Source organism: Oncorhynchus kisutch, linkage group LG8 (assembly GCF_002021735.2).
Source record: "Oncorhynchus kisutch isolate 150728-3 linkage group LG8, Okis_V2, whole genome shotgun sequence".
NCBI classification, from domain to species: domain Eukaryota; kingdom Metazoa; phylum Chordata; class Actinopteri; order Salmoniformes; family Salmonidae; genus Oncorhynchus; species Oncorhynchus kisutch.
Window position 1 is genome coordinate 41,627,618 of NC_034181.2, and position 21,155 is coordinate 41,648,772.

General features: G+C 42.2%; 1 protein-coding gene across 2 annotated transcripts in view; it reads right to left on the minus strand.

Moving 5' to 3' along the window:
* Nucleotides 1–21,155, minus strand: part of LOC109895640 (disabled homolog 2-interacting protein) — a 51,404-nt gene that overhangs the window by 16,711 nt on the left and 13,538 nt on the right. Inside the window, exons 1-4 of one of the 2 annotated variants that reach the window (XM_031830399.1) lie at nucleotides 12,600–12,765; nucleotides 2,674–2,827; nucleotides 1,903–2,001; nucleotides 1,224–1,778 (exon numbers count right to left, since the gene is read on the minus strand). In XM_031830399.1, the coding sequence (XP_031686259.1) occupies nucleotides 1,224–1,778; nucleotides 1,903–2,001; nucleotides 2,674–2,817 (798 nt within the window). In that variant the 5' untranslated portion in view covers nucleotides 2,818–2,827; nucleotides 12,600–12,765. Of the gene's footprint in view, nucleotides 1–1,223; nucleotides 1,779–1,902; nucleotides 2,002–2,673; nucleotides 2,828–12,599; nucleotides 12,766–21,155 lie in introns of those variants that run through there. The other variant, XM_031830398.1, reaches the window with a different exon arrangement.

Consider the following 21,155-nt stretch of genomic DNA (forward strand, 5'->3'; position numbering starts at 1 on the left):
GATGGCAGTAGGGATGAGCAGGGATAATCTCTTGATAAATATGTGAATTGCACCATTTTCCTGTCCCGTTAAGCATTCCAAATATAACTAGTACTTTTGGGTGCCAGGGAATATGTATGATGTAAAAAAGTACATGATTTTTTTTAGGAATGTAGGTGAAGTAAAAGTTGACAAAAATATAAAGTACAGATACCCCCAAAAACAACTTACTTTAAAGTATTTGTACTTAAGTACTTTACACCACTGCTGAGAAGTGAAACACTTCTCCAGGCGTGGTGAGATTTTATGGTCTGCACAGTGTGCAAAAAAGATGGAATGTGGATGAAGCCTGAATTTGAGCATGATGACCTCTCTCTCTTTCTCCCTCTCCATAGTAAGGGAGATTTTGTTGTGTGGAGTTCGGCCAGATTTCTCAATTCCATACAGTGGATCAATGTTACTGTTTCAAAAACATCAAAACAACAATCCCTCAATGGGATGTATTGATTCTCTGAATAAGAGAAGGACATTTTACCACATAGCCTAATGTATGGCAAGTGGTCATAAAAAGGGACTGAATTGAAATGGTCTATGCGATTGTTTGAAATGCAACATTGTGGGGTATTAGCAACAGGTTTGCTGTTTCAGCCATGTCAGTCAGTGTACGCAAGTCCTCATTAGAAAGTCCTCAGTCCCCCAATCACACACTCTAAGCAGGGGTGGTTTCAGTTGTTTTTCCACAGCATGTGAAGGCTGAGTCACATCCATTATAACACAATGGAAAACTAAAATGAGCCAGCTAGTCCGTTCATGTTTCTGTTTTCTTCCGTTTGAACTCCTTATGAACACGACCCTGCTCCCAACCCAAACAGGAAGCATTCACATTCCTCCAGGAGACTGCTTACGGTAAGCATGGGGAACGAGGACTCCCAAAGACTAGGCAAAGTTACAAAGCCCCTGGTGAAAAACGAGGCTCACTGGACCTTTAAACCCCTTTACCTTAATACAGCTACTGTGTGCAATATGCAGCTGAGATTATGTTGATTGTTGCTTATTTGAGACAACGGTATCACTGATTGTGAGTAATCAAAGGTTTCACAGCTGTGATGAGTAAAAATACGATTTCTTGGCGAATATCAATTTGATCTAGGTCGTGTTTATTGACGACATTTGGCAACATGACTATTTTGGACTATCATTTGAAAGTGCGTAGAACACAGCCTCTGGAGAGTAGGGTGCCTTACCTTAGCCTTGCCGGTGCTCTGTAGGATGTGCACCAGGGCACTGGCCATCTCCTCCTTGTTCTTCACACTGAGGCCAGGCTCCATGATGGAGCACATCAGCATGTAGTTATTGGTAATGTACTCCGCAAACTCCTTATAGGACTCCATAGGCAGGATGCTCATGCTCTGGTACCGCGACTTGAGCCGAATCATAGGTCCGGGAGTTTTCCCTTTGCTCGGGTTGGGCGTGCTCACAGAGTACCACTTCTCCACGAACTGGCGTCCCATGACGGCGCCGGTGGGAATGACGACCAGGCCCACATAGCTGTTCTTGTCCTTCTTTTTCTTTTTATCAGTCTCCTTGTACAGGTGGACGGTGACACTTTTGATGGCGGGTAAGTTGTTGAACTCAAAGTGCTCTCCCCAGAACACATTGTCTGTCTTGAGTTTGCAGGTAGTCCGTGCGTAAAGCGTGTCGTCCAGACACAACTCACAGAAGTACCTTTTCTTGGCTGGAAGGTCCTTGGCCTCAATAATCCACAATTTCAGCAGGTTCTCCACACGCCGACTGTTGTCCTGTGAAAAACATCAAACATGTGCAACTTCAAACAACAACATTTTCATGGGTGTTCTGTGCTCATGGGTTCTACTGTATTGCTCCTTCCTTCCACAGAGGGCCCACTACATGTATAGGGTTTACCTTGTTTGGATTTACAGCTCTCCTTAAGTTCTCCATCCATTTGTCCCTCTCGGCGGATGACCGACACGAAAAGCATTTTGTTCCAGTGGAAGTGGTTACCTGTGAAGTATTGCAGACAATTAAGCCCTTCCCTTTATGAAAAAGACCCATATGAAAGCAGGGTTGGGTATCACACACACACACTTCAGCTGGGCTACAGGGTCTGTGCACAGTGCACACTGATACAATGCATACTGAACACTGAGCCTGGACAGCCATTGAAATCCTCTTGCACTTGTCCACGAGAGAAACGCTTGTCCACTCGGTCACAGAGCTATGGTCTGCCCAGCTGGCAGCGTGCTTTAGCATAATAGGCAGTAAATCCTTGTGAATTGGGCCCTCTCGGAGCTCACCTCTCTGAGCAAATCCAGAGAGCAGGAGCATGGAGATGCCAACAGATGGGCCAGACAGACACACATGCCACTACCAGGCAGGAAGAGGGGAAGGGAGACCCTCCTGGCAGTGGGGACGCTCCCTAGCAGATGCCCAGCCACACACTCACACTACCCAAAGGCACTGGCTGCTTGACAGACATTGAGGGACCCGCCCACCTTTTATTACGCATGTTTTCAGACTAAGGTAATGACGACGAAAATAAAGAGATTAAACACCATGCATTATATACAGTACTTCAGGATCCTAAAAGACGCTATTAAAAAGAGTCCGCAGTTAGCGAGCCTTGAGCTGTGGCAGTCATGAGAGGCAGTGGTGGCGCTGGTGGGAGGGGCTCACCTCGAAGCAGTAGTCCTGGCCCAGGATGCTGCTGTGTACCGGTTTGATCAACACCTCGTCCTCCATGCTGAGATCCAAAGCTTCTACTGCACTGCTGGGGCTGAACAACGACTCATGAGACCGTGATTCCTTCAGCCTAGGCATTAGATGGGATCTGGGGGAGAAGAGGAAGAGACGCGGTCAGTCATTCACACAAATACAACATCTCAACATAGGCAACAGTCAGCTATGTCCAACACTGAGGGAAGAGGGCTGGGGAAGGCATGTGTTCCAATAACAGACTAGTGTTGTGGGTACACCCTGTCGGATGCCACTGGCTCTGGCCCTACGGGGTTGGCATGACTGAGATCTCCATTATTTCCCAGCTGGTAGCTCTCCTGCTTGGATGGGCTTTTGATGGTCTGGCAGGTGGGGACACTGCTCTGATAATGCTTTATAGGGCCTCTGGCAAACAGCAGAGCACAGCTGCAGAGACAAGGAGGTGGCAATCTGACTCGTCACTCAGTCACTAGGCAGGGAAGACTACCATCATGGCCATTAGAGGTCAACAGCAATAACAAAGCTCAAGTGATATCAATCGAGATCGTTAAAGTGAACGACGACAAGAAACTCGTACCGCCCACAGTAACATATGATAGCTGATACAGACATTCGTGCAACCAAGTGACTAAGGGTTCATTTTAGTGTTATTGGTTCAATATTTTAGTTGAAAAACATGGCATCCGTAAAACAAGTATCACAACCTTCAGTCCTCAACTTGATTTATTGACCGAAAAAGACAAAAATACAATTTTAAGGGAAATGGAAACACTAGGCTATAGAACGCCAGTTATCTGTAACTCTCCCTATTGGCATTGTTGCATCACTGGCAAGTTGTCACAGATAATATAGACAGAAGAAATGTTTGCTCCTACAGTGTATGCTTTTCTTTCTGTTGTTCCATAAGTGGTGTTGGTTAACTCCTGCACATTACAATTCATTTCTCGGTGGGTAAGCAGGGCAATTAAGCACCTGCTGAGCGGCAAAAGGAGAGATATGCGCTTACTCATCGCTCCCCTGGCTCTTCATTGGCTGCATGAATTAAACATGGCTGTACTTCCTGCCTCGGGGATGAGTCAGGAAAAGTCCTCGGGCGGGGATTGAGTCGTCACATTCTTTATAGCTCAGCTCATTAGTATGGTGGCGGGGACACAGTGAGGAGCTGTGAGAATTACATAGAGATACCTGGCAGAGCTGAGGAGGTCCAACTAAATGAAACCTCCCTCTCTGAGAAGCTAGATCTCTGGGGGAAAACTTTTTTGCATGCGGGTAACATTTTAACAGAGTCTTTGGGTGGATTTTGTTCAACAAAATGTGACAGTGTCAAATTGTTTCCAATTAGCCTTAATGAAACAAATTGTACTACAGTAATGTACTACAATAATCTTATAATGGCCTTTAAATTAAAAGTATGTCCAACAGTACACATGGTTGTTGTACCACAAGCCTCTACTTGTCAATTAATCATCAAGCCCTCAATGAGTTGAATCAGGTGAGTTTGTTCTGGGCTACAACTAAAATGTGTGCTGTTGTTGGGGTTACTCGAGGAATGGACTTGGGAGCCACTGATATAGGGGATCAATGACGTAAAAGAAATACTCATATTTCCAGTCAATGACAAACAAGTGTCATGATCACTAGACCAAACGCCAAGGCAGTAGGCTAGCTCTGTCACTCATGCTGCAGTCTGTTAATGCACTGTGCTGACAACTCTGCTGCTTTTGAATTCACTTCCTGAGAGATTCATGAGCGTCTGATGGCTGCTATTCAACTTGCAGTCTGTGGCACAGCATTTACCCAATGATCTTGTCAATGCCATTGCAGGGCCGTTGGGGGCCAAGAACACAAACAGCCGAAAACAGCCAATTAAATGAGGTCAGACTATCGTTTTGTCTCGGAGACGGTGGTCTCTGAATCAAAATGAACATAAAACAAACACTTCTATCTCTTACAGCACAGAATGAAAATAAATATATACGTACAGTAGCACACTGGCAGAGTTAGATGCATTTACATATAAAGGAGTCATTTATGAATAGAATACTGTATTCTAGTATTTCATGAGGTGTGTAACTATTTGCACTGCAGACAGGTCCGATTGCCATAAACAACAAAAAAACATCTTTCAAAAATGATATCCAACTCCACACTGATATTGTTAATGTTCAGAAACCCTTAAATGTTTTTTTTCTGAAAATAAAATAAAACCAATTGTAAGTAATTGTGGACAACATTCAAAGGATTAAAGGAAAACTCCACCTAAAAACGATATTTTTGTATTTGTTTCATTAGTCCATTGTTGATATAGTACCGAAATGTTTTGCATATCAGCAATGAAGTTTAAGGTATACAGTATAACTTTCAAAATACAGAAATACAGCCGGCTGAACTTCTGTATTTTGAAAGTTATACAATACCAGTCAAAAGTTGACATCTGCTCATGCGTTTTTCTTTATTTTTGACTATTTTCTACATTGTAGAATAATAGTGAAGACATCAAAACTATTTTTTTTTAACATATGGAATCATGTAGTAACCATATAAGTGCTCCTCTGTCCAGTGTCTGTGTTCTTTTGCCCATCTTAATATTTTCTTTTTATTGGCCAGTCTAAGATATGGCTTTTTCAACTCTGCCTAGATGGCCAGCATCCCAGAATCGCCTCTTCACTGTTGACGTTGAGACTGGTGTTTTGCGGGTACTATTTAATGAAGTTGCCAGTTGAGGACTTGTGAGGCGTCTGTTTCTTAAACTAGACACTAATGTACTTGTCCTCTTGCTCAGTTGGCCTCCCACTCCTCTTTCTATTCTGGTTAGGGCCAGTTTGCGCTGTTCTGTGAAGGGAGTAGTACACAACGTTGCACAAGATCTTCAGTTTCTTGCCAATTTCTCTCATGAAATAGCCTTCATTTCTCAGAACAAGAATAGACTGATGAGTTTCAGAAGAAAAGTCTTTGTTTCTGGCCATTTTGAGCCTGTAATCAAACCCACAAATGCTGATGCTCCAGATACTCAACTGGTCTAAAGAAGGACAGTTTTATTGCTTCTTTAATCAGTACAACAGTTTTCAGCTGTGCTAACATAACTGCAAAAGGGTTTTCTAATGATCAATTAGCCTTTTAAAATTATAAACTTGGATTAGCTAAGACCACATTCCATTGGAACACAGGAGTGATGATTTCTGATAATAGGCCTCTGTACGCCTACAGTATGTAGATATTTCATTTAAAAAAAATCAGATACAGTTTCCAGCTACAATAGTCATTTACAACATGAATTATGTCTACACTGAATTTCTGATCAATTTGATGTTATTTTAATGGACAAAGTAATATGCTTTCAAAAACAAGGATATTTCTAAGTCACCCCAAACTTTTAAACGGTAATCCCACACACACATACAGTTGAAGTCGGAAGTTAACATACACTTAGGTTGCAGTCATTAAAAAAATGTTTTTTTCAACCACTTGTCAACAACTTTCTACCAATTTCTTGTCAACAAACTATAGTTTAGGACATCTACTTTGTGCATGACACAAGTCATTTTTCCAACAATTGTTTACTGACAGATTATGTCACTTATATTTGACTGTATCACAATTCCAGTGGGTCAGAAGTTTACATACACTCAGTTGATGGTGCCTTTAAACAGCTTGGAAAAATAATGTCATGGCTTTAGAAGCTTCTGATAGTCTGATAGACATAATTTGAGTGAATTGGAGGTGTACCTGTGGATGTATTTCAAGGCCTACCTTCAAACTCAGTCCTTCTTTGCATGACATCATGGGAAAATAAAAAGAAATCAGCCAAGACCCCTGAAAAAAATTGTGGACCTCCACAAGTCTGGTTCATCCTTCGGAGCAATTTCCAAACGCCTGAAGGTACCACATTCATCTGTACAAACAATACTACGCAAATATAAACACCATGGGACCACCCAGCTGTCATTACCACTCAGGAAGGAGACACATTCTGTCTCCTAGAGATGAATGTACTTTGGTGTGAAAAGTGCAAATCAATCCCAGAAAAACAGCAAAGGACCTTGTGAAGATGCTGGAGGAAACAGGTACAAAGGTATCTATATTCACAGTAAAACGAGTCCTATAAATCGACATAACCAGAAAGGCCGCTCAGCAAGGAAGAAGCCACTGCTCCAAAACCGCCATAAAAAAGCCAGACTACAGTTTGCAATTGCACATGGGGACAAAGATCATACTTTTTAGGGAAAATGTTCTCTGGTCTGATGAAACAAAAATAGAACTGTTTGGCCATAATGACCATTATTTTAGGAAGAAAAAGGGGGAGGCTTGCAAGCCGAAGAACACCATCCCAACCGTGAAGCACAGGGGTGGCAGCATCATGTTGTGGGGGTGCTTTACTGCAATAGGGACTGGTGCACTTCACAAAATATATGGCATGATGAGGCAGGAAAATTATGTGGATATATTGAAGCAACATCTCAAGACATCAGTCAGGAAGTTAAAGCTTGGTCGCAAATTGGTCTTCCAAATGGACAATGACCCCGAGAATACTTCCAAAGTTGTGGCAAAATGGTTTAAGGACAACAAAGTCAAGGTATTTGAGTGGCTATCACAAAGCCCTCACCTCCATCCCATAGAAAATGTGTGGACAGAACTGAAAAAGCATGTGCGCGCAAGGAGTCCAACAAACCTGACTCAGTTAAACCAGCTCTGTCAGGAGGAATGGGCCAAAATTCACCCAACTTATTGTGGGTAGCTTGTGGAAGGCTACCCAAAACGTTTGACCCAAGTTAAACAATTTGAAGGCAATGCTACCAAATACTAATTGAGTGTATATAAACTTCTGACCCACTGGGTATGTGATGAAAGAAATAAAAGCTGGAATAAATCACTAATATTATTTTGACATTTCACATTATTAAAATAAAGTTCGGATCCTAACTGACCTAAGACGGGGAATCTTTACTACGATTAAATGTCAGGAATTGTGAAAAACTGAGTTTAAATGTATTTGGCTAAGGTGTATGTAAACTTCAGACTCCAACTGTATACACACACAAAACCAGTCAAATGTTTTAGAACACTTACTCATTGTCACGTTCTGACCTTAGTTATTTTGTTATGGCTTTGCTTTAGTATGGTCAGGGCATAGTTGGGTGGGTTGTCTATATTCGTTTTTCTATGATTTGGGATGACTGTGTTTGACCTGGTATGGTTCTCAATCAGAGGCAGTTGTCAATCGTTGTCCCTGATTGAGAATCATACTTAGGTAGCCTGATTTCACTTTTGAGTTGTGGGTGTTTGTTTTCCGTGTCAGTGTTTGGTCCACACGGTACTGTTTCGGTTGAGTTATTTCACGTTGTCGTTTCAGTGTTCACTTTTCTTATTAAAATCAAGATGAACACTTACCACGCTGCATATTGGTCCGATCCTTGCTACTCCTCCTCAGAAGAGGAAAGCCGTTACACTCATTCAAAGGTTTTGCTTGATTTTTACTATTTTCAACATTGTAGAATAATAGTGAAGACATCAAAACTATGAAATTACACATATGGAATCAAAAAGTGTTAAAATATATATTTTATATTTGAGATTCTTCAAATAGCCAACCTTTGCCTTGATGACAATTTTCCACATTCTTGGCATTCTCTCAACCAGCTTCATGAGGTAGTCACCTGGAATGCATTTCAATTAACAGGTGTGCCTTCTTAAAAGTTAATGTGGAATTTCTTTCCTTCTTAATTTGTTTCAGCCAATCAGTTGAGTTGTGACAAGGTGGAGGGTGGGCTATACAATGGTCTTTTACCAAATAAGTCTAAGTCCATATTATGTCAAGAACAGCTCAAATAAGCAAAGAGAAACGACAGTCCATCATTACTTTAAGTCGTGGTCAGTCAATCCGGAAAATGTCAAGAACTTTGAAAGTTTCTTCAAGTGTAGTCACAAAAACCATCAAGCGCTATGATGAAACTGACTCTCATAAGGACCGCCATGGGAATGGAAGACCCAGAGTTACCTCTACCACAGAGAATAAGTTCATTAGAGTTACCAGCCTCTGAAATTGCAGCCCAAATAAATGCTTCAGAGTTAAAGTAACAGACGCATCAACTGCTCAGAGACTGTGTGAATCAGGCCTTCATGGTCAAATTTCTGCAAAGAAATCACTACTAAAGGACACCAATAAGAAGAAGAGACCTGCTCAGACCAAGAAACACAAGCAGTGGAAATTTGTCCATTGGTCTGTAGTCCAAATTTGAGATTTTTGGTTCCAACCGCCGTGTCTGTGAGACGCATGTAGGTGAACGTATGATCTCCACATGTGTATTTCCCACCGTAAAGCATGGAGGAGGTGGTGTTATGGTGTGCTTTGCTGGTGATACTGTCTGATTTATTTAGAATTCAAGGTATACTTAACCAGCATGGCTTCCACAGCAATACGCCATCCCATCTGGTTTGCACTCAGCGGGACCACCATTTGTTTTTCAACAGGACAATGACCCAAACACACCTCCAGGCTGTGTAAGGGCTATTTTACCAAGAAGGGGAGTGATGGAGTGCTGCATCAGCTGACCTGGTCTCCACAATCGCCCAACCCAATTGAGATGGTTTGGAATGTGTCGAATGTGAAGGAAAAGCAGTCAACAAGTGCTCAGCATATGTGGGAACTCCTTCAAGACTGTTATAAAAGCATTCCAGGTAAAGCTGCTTGAAAGAATATCAAGAGTGTACAAAGCTGTCATCAAGGCAAAGGGTGGCTATTTGAAGAATCTAAAATATTTAATATTTTGATTTGTTTAACACTTTCTTGGTTACTACATGAATCCATATGTGTTATTACAATAGTTTTAATGTCTTCACTATTATTCTACAATGTAGAAAATAGTAAAAATAAAGAACAATGAGTTAGAGTTCTAAAACTTTTGACCGGTAGTGTATATAATGTTGTGAACAAACAAACATAGATTCTATACATTTCGATATTTTGTTATCAATCACAGGACATGTTTGGTTGCTGTAAGGGTAATAATAAGCCAGATAGGCCTTTACATTTTATTTAAAAAAACAAAAAACAAATAATTGTATTTGTCACATACACGTGTTTAGCAGATGTTATTGCGGGTGTAGCGAAATGCTTGTGTTTCTAGCTCCAACAGTGCAGTAATATCTCTTTGTAATATCTAACAATACACACAATCTAAAGTAAAGGAATGGAATTAAGAATGTATAAATACTTGGAAGAGCAATATCTAAGCGGCATAGACTAACACACAGGTAGGATAGAATACAGAATATACATACTATGAGATGTGTAATGCAAAATATGTAAACATTATTCATGGGACACTAGTCACTTTAATAAAGTAGCCAGTCATTTCAAGTCTATGTATATAAAGGGGCAGCAGCCTCTAATGTGCTAGTCATGAATTCAAACTACCACATTAAATGCACAGCACAGCAATTTATGCAGTTGATGTGCTTGTCGTCATCTCTTCTACCACGTCCTCCACCATCTGTTGTGCAGTTCCAGTCGGTTTAAGTTAAACCATCAAAAGGCAATACAGGTGTAAACGAAAGGAAAAAAAATGTAACCGATGTTGTGCCCGTGATCCTATTAAATCATTATTCATCGCTGCAGCCATCTACACGTTTTTACCTCCGATATCAGATCACTTAGTGGCTTTTTGATATGGGACTGTAAATACGGGCTACTTCCAAAATGCCTCAAACACTCTCTGCTGACAGGAAACATGGGCCCCAAAAAGGACCTCTGTTCTGAAAAGGAAACACCCAAGCAAGGGTGTCACACAAAACAACAGGCAGAAAAGCAATGTTTTAGTGTAGGGAAAAAGGGAACATGGAGGCCGATTCTTAGAATCCAGATTGCAACAACAAAAAAACAGTACGCTAACAATCGTACATCAATAACGGCAAAGTCAGAACACACAAAAAACGAAAACAGGTTAAACATCATCACCGGGGTTTCAAAAGATGCACATACAATGTCTCTGGGGCAATCAAAAAATGTATGTGGGGCTATCACTGTGTCCAATTTAGTTGGGAGACAGGTCAATCAAATCAGAGAATCTTTGTGAGCTATCACGAGCGAGACTGAACATTTTCTAAGCTCCTGTGTGTTGAAAGAAAAACATTAGCCAAAAGCCTGTATTATTTTAGACAATGAGCTTAAACTAATCCCGTTGAGGGTACAAAGATCAAAATCGGTAAATAGATCCATTTCAAAACATCTGGATGCATGTCTCTCAACCGGCTGGCTACATACTCACCTGTTTGGATAATGTATTTGGAGTCCAACTATTTTACGATACCAGCTACACACAATGTGTCAGAATGCGCCTTGAAAAACAGAAACTGTTCCATTTAATCCATGTTTTTAATAGCTGAACGACTTGAGATTACGCAATCTCTGCACTATCGGCATGGATGACCACTGCATTAAACTTGCAAGCCTCTTTCTCAAAGCAGCTTACCGCGGTAATACTCTGGCAAAATAAGTACATTTTGAAAGGACAGGGTGAGAGTGGGCAAAGGTAACCCGCTGTATAACCTACAGTCGCATAACTGCACAGTGCACATAATACTAGTTGCTACATAACAATTACTGGGTGTCAAGCACAAGAATCATTGGAAGCATGCTAAATTGATTACTCAAATGTATGCTCCATATTCAAAATATGACCAGTTTAAGTGTTTGAATGAATGAATAAATGAATACGCACTAAACTGAAGTCTAGCAAACAGCAAGCTGTTCAAAGTGCTGCGACTGGGAAGATCCTGTATCACACAGGCTTAGAAACGTGATGACATGTTTGCGCCTCCTTTTGACAACTGGCCCACTGCTAAGAAGACGTCTGATTGCCTCCAAAATGAGCTGTGACAGGAGTTTGGATTTAATGAGCAGCAACACGTTAGTCCAGACTCCAGACCCAGAATCCCTCCATCAAAAGGCCTCTCTGTCTAGTGTGTGTGTTTCTGAGACAGGCGCGGAAACGTCGGCATGAAAATCGCTATGCCTTTGTTTTTTCCCTCTACAAGGCAGTAAAAAAAATATTAAAAAAATATGCGATGACAGAAACCATTAAAGCCCTTCATTTCTCACCTTTTCTCCAACCCCACTTTGAGTATTGCAGTCAGAGAAGCTCTGCAGAACTGATAAGAAAAAAAAACCTATCTCCAACTCTCTATGATCACACGTGTGCACACTCATGCTAAGTGCTGGACGGACACACACACACACACACACACACACACACACACACAAGGGTAGAGCTGGTTGCCACTCCTGTAGTGAATATTTCAGAAGCTTTTAGAACAGCAACATATCGGGTGGCTGCCTGCCTTTCAGAACGCAGATGAAAAGTGATTTTGAGACTCACATGGTGTCTTTCAACATATCACATACCAACAGTCTTGTCATGTGTGAACACTGTTTGGAGTCATAGGACATTAGAAACTAAATGGTAATCTGGGAGAGGCGTTAAGCGCCGGGTGGAAGGTCGAGGACATTCTTGAGATGTCATTACAGAGTGAACTACAGTGTTGTGCATCTATTCTGGCACAAATGAACACTATGCTGCCTGGCTAGACACAAACATGAATGTGTCGACTAGGAGCAAATATTGACTGCGACAAGCCATCATTCAACATTTTCATTCTATGAAATAAAAACCAGAATAATCAGGGCGACAGCTAGACTACTGCCTTGCATCCAAACACAAGAAACACCCTCAAAGTCTATAGACATAAAATAAGATGCCAAGCCCACAAAGCCTATATAGAAACTCTGAGACCTTTGCGTAGAATGCACTGTGTCAAGCGTTCCTAACACACTGAGATGGAGACAGTGCAGTCCATCAGATGGATGATGGAGTCTGAGGCGGAATACTCACCAGACATTCCATCAGAATCCCCGGGAACAATTTGAGCAAGGAGGAGAAAGAGGAAGAGGTGGTGGATGAGGAAGCCGTCTCAGTGCTCCATTTTCTTCTGTGTGGTGAGAGCGGAGGAAAGCATGGTGGGGCTCATTCAGCCCTGCACAGCATGCTGCTGCTAGCCTATTGCTCTCCTTCCCTCCCTCCCTCCCAGTCTGTCGGTCTCCTCTGGACTCTTTATTCTAGCCACGCCGAGAGAGCCACAGCCTGCCCTACTTCCTTCCCCGCTACGCTCCTTTAAGTGGGCCACTGCTCCCTCTATCTGGCTGGCGGAGGACTGCTTGTGCCCACAGTCTTGTGCTCCCTCTCTCCATCCCCCTCACCCTCTCTTTCGTCTGTCTGGCTGTCTGTCTCCGTGTGTGTGAGTGCGCGCAGCGTATGCAGGCTGTTTGGTGTGCTGAACCTCTGCCTGCCCCCCCCCCCGCTGCAGTGTGTGTGCGCACGTGTGTGTGTGTGTGTGGTCTTTTGTCCTGGTGTCTCTGTGACGGACTGGCCTGCTCCCTACACAGAGATCTGTCTCTGGGGAGTAGCAGTCACTCACTGCAGATCACACAGCTCTCTCTCTCTCTATTTCTCGTTCCTCTTTTCATAGAAGCAGCAGCAGGGACAGACCAAAGGTTAGTGGTGCTGCACCACGTACTTAGGGGGTGCAGTACAAGGTGAGGCCATATGGTATGCTGTTTGGTCAATCGGATCGTTTGAAGCTGTACTCTGTTCAGAAGACTTCAGCAGCCTTGTTCAGAGTGCAGCACTCACTACAGCGCAGAGCTCTAGAACAAGGGTAAAACATAAGTGGTCCTTATCTTCCCTATAGTGTCAGAAGAGTCACATCCATTAAAACAGCCACCTCTGAGAATCAAAGACTTTCACTCATGCACAACTTACTGGAGGCACGCGCACACACACACACACAATGCTACGTAAAATAATATACACACTTGATAAGTGTCAGGTTTTTCGTGTTTCTATGACAACACTGCGTCAGGGAAAATGGTATCTTTGCTTCCTGGCAACTGACACTGTTCACGGGTAAGTGGGCAATTTTCAGCCTATTTTCTTTTCTACACTTCACAAGATTTTTTTTTTTCTCCTTCCACACAAACGATTGTGTCTCTGGAGTCTGACATGGAAGGTGAGTGCGCAGGTTGAGCCACACGACCATGACATGTAACTTACGTCACCCACAGAATTTAGGTACCTTGAGGGCATTCTGCGCATCTCCCCATTATTGCATGAGAAGTTAACAATTATCCTCTTCGGCATAAAACCGTTGAGTACTCCAGAGGAGGATAATATAGGTTGCTAAGCAGTACTGTATTAAAAGTGGCGTAATGAAAAAAAACAAAAGGAATCTTAGTAAAGAATAGGAGAGATGGCGAAATCACAGCCCAAAACATGGACTGTGTCCTACAAAAGTGATTTACCCCCTGCTTAACGGCCCTTTAACAATTAGGGTACCCAATTACAGGCCAGAAACCCACACAGGACAAATAAGTACGTGCATGTGCGTGTGAAACAATGAACCGCAGCGGTCAAGGATTGGGTTAAGCTCTCACTTAAAACAAAATAAATCCAAAGTAACAAGATAGGGGCTTTGTGCTGATCAGTGGGATTCACTGCCATAAACATTATAGCTTACCACTTCCATTGCCTGATCAGAATAATGTACCAGCATATACTGTAACCTTCCGCATCAACAAGATCTCCACCACAACACTGTCCTGACCTGCACCCATGATGTCACTTCCAGTAGCGCTGCCATTTCTGGGCTAGTGCGTCGACAAGCATCAGTCTTGCAGCAGACAGAATCTTGTTTTCTGTAGCCATTAGTATCCGATTCTCAACAAACGTGTGCTAAAATGTCAGACACAAAACTGATAAGAAACCCGGTACAGCACCACCAGCGTAATAAACAATGCTGTCCTCCTGGCATGGTGTTTACAGGCTCTCGGAGGCTCCGGATCCCAATAGGACTAGAGCAGTGATGGATTAGCATGCGGTCTGTCGGTGAGAAGATCTCCGAGTCATTTCCCATGTCAGGCAGTGTTGAGAAGACAGGACGACAGTACTCCTGCTCCTGTCAGGAGTTATCGTACGGGCCTGCATTATTAAGTTGCTTGGCTCCAAGCCGATTAAGTAAGAGAGCACAGTCATGATGCCAGGAACATTTGACTGAAAGTCTCGACAAAAGGGTCTGTTCTGATACAAGGACCAATGTGTAATGTCTTCTACAAATCAGTAGTATGTTACAATTTGCGGTCACTATCGAATACAATGCATTTGCTGTGTAAAATGAACCTCTATAAGTGAAAATGTGGAATTTGACCTGCTGTTTGCCAACAGACTGCCCCCTGCTGGGTGGCCTTTAAATTATTATAATATTTTTTTTTAAATATCTGAATGAAGGCTCTTGCATGTCTTATCAATCTCTCTGAAAACAAAACACCCTATATAAAGGCTAAGCTACATATGGTATTGACATAATAGGTTTCTTCAATGATTTGTGTGCATCTGTTCCAAGCTGATAATGTGAATTTTCATTACTTTTGAAATAGAAACAAGTTTAAAAAAATGCTGCATTGTTTTGTGTGGGTTAAAAATATAAATTGTTAGCTGATGATTGCCTGATAAGCCTAATCTTAGGAAGCACGCGCTGAAACTGTATTGTTGAGACAAATATGTTTTATAACAGATGCACCACACTGAGTGAAAGGGCATGCATGGAGACATTTCGCAGTTGTTTACTCTCATGGATTAGGCCTAGGCTAAGTCAAACCGGGCCAAAAAATGTGGCACTGTTCAGGGTTTGTGGTCCAAGACAAAATCATGAACAACAGAGGCAATACGACACTGAAGCGTAACTTGCGATTACAGGCTACTAAAACAGACTCATTTATCAAATAGGCTTTATCTGAATAAATCAATTACTTTTTCACAGAAATATGGATAGGAGATTTGACATCAGTATTGCAATTAGACAAAAATACAATGAAGACCTAGTCCCTAATTGTAGTGTACGGATCCAGTCATGAGGCATTTTTAATACTTATATTATTCAGGAATCAATAGATTGATCTCATTTTTGGAAATGACCCTTGAAAAGCGAGAAATCGTACAGATTTAGCCTATAATAATAGGCTGCCCTACAAGATTAGGAATTCCCTCACCTTCCAGAAGGCATGAAATGCCAGCAAGTCATCCAATTAAGCATGAATCTCAGAGACTCAAAAAGGCTGCAGACAGCGAGGCCAAATCCTCATCCGGTAATTATTATGCGCCACATCCATATCGCTAATCCCTGACTGCCCGGGCTATGCCAGTAAATACCTGAGTGACATTGAAACAGTTAGGATGCATCTGAGAACATACAGTACATTATTGATTCATCTATTCAGTGCATTTCCTGGGTAGAGTTACTACTTATTTGGTGACTAAATCAGGGGGCTATAATGTTTGTGGTGTAGAATGCATGGTCAGTCAGTCAGTCAGAGCAGATGGCTCAGGAATGGAAGGAGCAGGTCCTCTTATGTCAAGGAGAGAGAAGCGGGTATCAGAGAGCATGCTCAAAGAGACTGGGGGAGGGGAGGAGGAGAGGGAGCCCATTCAGCCCAATTCAGAGGAAGGCACACAGACTGGATGGGCTGGTTGGTTAGGATTTGATGAGGCTAATCCCCAATAGGTGCCAGGGACTGTCTACACATCACACACATGCCTAACCCTATCTCAATGTACAAATCGCATCCACTCTCCTTAGGCTCTTACACTTAATCCACTACGTCGGGCCCTACACTGCACGCATATACTCCCATCACATCCATATCTCAGCACATAGCAGCATCACTGGCCTTTCCTAGTACTCACAGCTTTGGTCCAGAACCCAGAGGACCTACCCACTGAGCAATCACTGGCTCAACAAGGCCAATAGAAATACAGTATACAGTATCATCTTGTTATCAGCCTCGGGAATCTGAGACAGCAGCTTGCCATCAAAACATTTCCTCTTGGTCATCTGAGTGGCGCAGCGGTCTTGAGGAGTCACTAGAGACCCGGGTTTGATCCCAGGCTCACAGCCGGCCGTGACCCGAGAGACCCATGAGGCGGAGCGCAATTGGCCCAGCGTGGTCTAGGTTAGGGGAGGATTTGGGCAGCTGGGATTTTTTTGTCCCATCGCGCTCTAACGACTCCTTGTGGTGGGCCGGGTGCCTGCAAGCTGACTTCAGTCACCAGCTGGACGATGTTTCCTCTGACACATTGGTGCGGCTGGCTTCTGGGTTAAGCGGGGGGTGTGTCAAGAAGCAGCGCGGCTTGGCAGGGTCGTGTTTCGGAGGATACATGGCTCCGACCTTCGCCACTCCCGAGTCCGTAGTTGAGATGCAAGACGAACTCCCAATTGCAGAGAAAAAAGGGCTAAAAATAATTTAAAAAAATAAAATAATAATTTCCTATTTATCTGCCTTAAAGCCCAAAGAAAGACACAAGGACTCATGCATCTGAGAAACCTTCATATCTCCTGGTATTACTGTGTGTTCTGTTCTCATGCCTGGCATTCAATCGGTTAGAGCTGTGTGCGACTGTAATTAATTAGGCCACTGCCTGTACAGTACTGCCCTGAGCTGGGGTATAAATATGACCTGGAAACCTTTTCTATGGCTAACCAGGCAATGGAAGACAGACCACTGACACAGTACAGCCCTGGGTGGGTGCCTCCTCCTCATTTCACTGTTCTGGGCATCTACCCGAAGAAAGGCCAAGGCGACCCGGGTCAGCAGAACAAATGTCTCAAAGACAAAGGAGGTCCAAACACATGGCATTATGTCACAACACAGTGTGCAGCTATGGAATATGGAGAAAGCCCACTATATTAACGCATCATACAGGCTTGATAATGAGATGGCTGATAATGGCTTGATAATGAGAGGGCACATGTTCAGAAACGGTAAAGAACCTTACCTATCACATCTATAGACAGTCAACTTATTAATCATAACCTCGCATCATATCCTTCTGAACAGTCATTACCTCCTTGCCTCTGCAAAAACCCAAGCCTTACATATGATTCAGTACAGTACATAACAAATTGGCTTATTTATTTACTAGCTAACTAAATGGTAACACAGGATAAACATACACACTTAATACATAAAAACACAGGTCCCTAGCGGACTGGCAACAATATGGCTGCTTGTTACAAATTACATGGAGAGGGCAAGAGAGGGACAGAGACACAAACTTGGTACATGTAAAAATGACTCTCACTTATTAATACTCCTATACTTTGCACACGAACCGCCACCCGCTTGGAGTAAGAAATGATGAATGCATTTACGTGAAAATGCCTTGGTTCACCGTGTATCTCTCTTAGAACCGGGCAGCCTTGGAAAGGAGGTTGTGCCTTTTAGCGGCACGCTTGTAAGGCTCTGATTTGTCCCAAAATGGTTCCACAAGTCTTCTGTTGTCCTTTTCTGTAGTTGTTCGGTATCCGGTCACTTGTCGTGTAGTCCTGAACAGATGGTGATGCCTCTTTGAAGATGGGCTAGCCAGCCGTGTTGACGGTTCCTAGTGGGGGGATGAGAGTAGAGTACTACGGTGGTTTGAGCAGAGTAGTAGAATGGTCCCACTTCAATTTGCTTTTCTAGATACTTTACTTAGGACAGCTAATCAGCCGTACCAGTGATTGTTCGGGAGGCGAGAGTTCAAGCCACTTTAAACGTGAGCTGAAGCTCTACGTCTCTCTGGTCCGATATGTTAATTCTTAACCCATCATTTCATAAAGTTTGCTAGAAAGGGCGGTTCCGTCAGGCTGACACGCTCTCTGACCTCACTCAGGGACGTAACTTGTACTTGTCAATTATCTTACAGTTTCTCAAATCATATCCCTCTTAACAAAAACACAATTTTCATATTACATGCACAACGCATAGGATGGACACTTCACACATGTAGTAGGAATACTTTCTAAGTTAGTGTTTCCTTTAATATTTTGAAAAACATCACTAAATAAACTATTTGAGTGTTCTATAGATCGCCTCTGACCATTTCCCACGTTCAAAATATCTAAATATTGTTCCAGTATTTGCTTTAGAACGTGTTAGACCTTCGGCAAGAGTCTGTTGAAACAAAATTCTATCAGTGAATTTGGAGAGGGGGACCTGAATCTTCTACCTTGATTTACAACAAGGCATGAGTTGTTAACCCGTCCCTGCGTGTGAGAGGTGGTCTGGCTAAAGTCAGTCGTTGCAAACCTGATCTGACCTATTTGGATCCTTGTGAAAATGCAGAGGGATTACATGTTCAAACTAAGGACAACCATGCATCCGTGACAGAGGGAGAAGCGTCCATCCATGTAAGATAGTCTAGCTAGCTACATTTTCAGATATTGTAAGTTTTTAATTTGGTCAGAAAGTCATTTTAATTTCAAGTTAAAGCGTACTGTAGCTAGCTAGCTAGCTAGCTAACGTTAAGTGTATGATCTGTGTAGTAATATTATTCATATCTCAGAGCCATTTGCATTGCTAGTTAACTTAACATTAGCTAATATGAGGTTTCTGTGTTATGCACTATAGCCCGTTACCATATATATGATTGAATATTATCTGCTGTTGGCTTGTGTGGATGTATGTATGCGTTATGCAACATAGCTGACTTGAAACATTGTTAACAGTTTCAAGGCCATGGGCCTTTCACATGATGGAAAAATACAGAATAACATAAAAATGGACACATATATAACGTAGTGTAGCAAACCACAGACTGTTTTTGTTAGAACTCAAACTTAACAATAACAGAAACCAGATATGTGATAACGGTATCTAGGGAATGAGCGCATAGATATTCGATACAGCAAGTTACATCTATCAACTGGAGCGCCCGGGGGCTGGTACCAGCTCGTACGACAACAATCAACGATAGGTTGGGTGAGTTTAAACCACGCCCAGTCTCTACTCTGACAGGCCGCTCGGAAGCAGGAACTACTACTGTCATCTGGGTATATTATAATATCTTTGTCAGGAACCAGTCAGTTCTCTGTTTTGCCCTGCGAGGTGGGACAGAGAGCCCGTATATACGAAAATTGCATTTACCACTTATTGCTTAGCTAATCAAAAATACATAGTATACAATCGGTGACTCATTGTCATATTTATCCTGATACCAGATTCGAATTGACGCAATTCTAACACTAACAAGCTAGAAACGGCCCAAAACAATGTTAAGAAAGTTGCTTTTAGTTGCCTGGTTTGCTAGATTGACAAACAAAATACATTTTTAAACAGAGCCATTTGAATTGCTAGCTATAGCCTAATGTTAGCTAGCTAGCTAACGTTGAACCTAGTTGGTTAGCTACCTGCAGATTCATGCAGGGTTGGAATATTATGAGTTGGGATTATTGTTAATTGTTTAGCTAGTTAGCTACATGTTTAAAACAAAACATCACTGTGCAAGTAACCATTTTACTAGACCTTCTGTATCCTGTCATTGTCACAAATATTTGATTTTACCAGAGACGCTAATGTGAAGAACATGACCTGCACCAAACGTATAACATAGGGCCAACAAGACAGTGTTCAAGTTCTAAAATTCTCCAATAGAATGCCCTGCTTTCATTTCATCACACTCACAACTGTAAGCTATTTTCTGTAATTGGCTCGCCATTAACTTGTAAATAATGATCTTATTGTGAGTTTATTTTCCTGTAATAATGAGGACAAATGAACTAAAATAAAGACGTTGTCAGCTATATGATATGGTCAATATTTGAACTGGCTAGCTTGAAACTAACAAAAACATTGCGTAGAAAGTTGCTTTTAGTAGCCTGGTTTGCTAGACTAGCATATACTAAATACATTTTTAAACGGCTGGGTTTATTGGTGCTAAAATACACCAGTTATGCTATTTTGGACCTCCAGGCTGCTGATGTCTTGCAGCCTGTAGTTTCTGTGTTTATAACTTTCCATAACGACAGGTTTGATGTTGGACGACAATAGAATGTTCCTGATGTCACTGATACAACTGTCGATAGACATAGTATAAACCAGCCTTTAAATCTTGGTTGTTTAGTACATTGCCTCACATGTGATGCCTTAAAGAGATGAGTGGGGCTACGGCTTAAGAGGGTGTGAACAATGCTGAATGGGTGTAGACAAAGAAGAGCTCTCCAGTAGGTTTACCAAAACATTCAAGGGCCATTTTCTCAAAAGTGAGTTTACAAGTTTATCAACTTTCAAAGCAGAATTACTTTCCCATTGTTCCTCAACTGTAGTGTCTGATATACCATTTTCTAGCTCTGAGTGAGCCTCTAACTTTATCTAATGTTAAAAAAACCATTTCATATGTTTCAACAGACTGAATCGAGCCGGTCGGTCACATATGTATTGCGATTCAATACTGCGATTTTATTGCAATTTTATGTTCTAAAGATACTGCTCACTATATGTATAATGCAGAGAGACGAGAAAGCGTCAGAAAAATAGTTTATCAGTTAGGGAAATATAAGTGCTGAAACCATGTTGACTCACT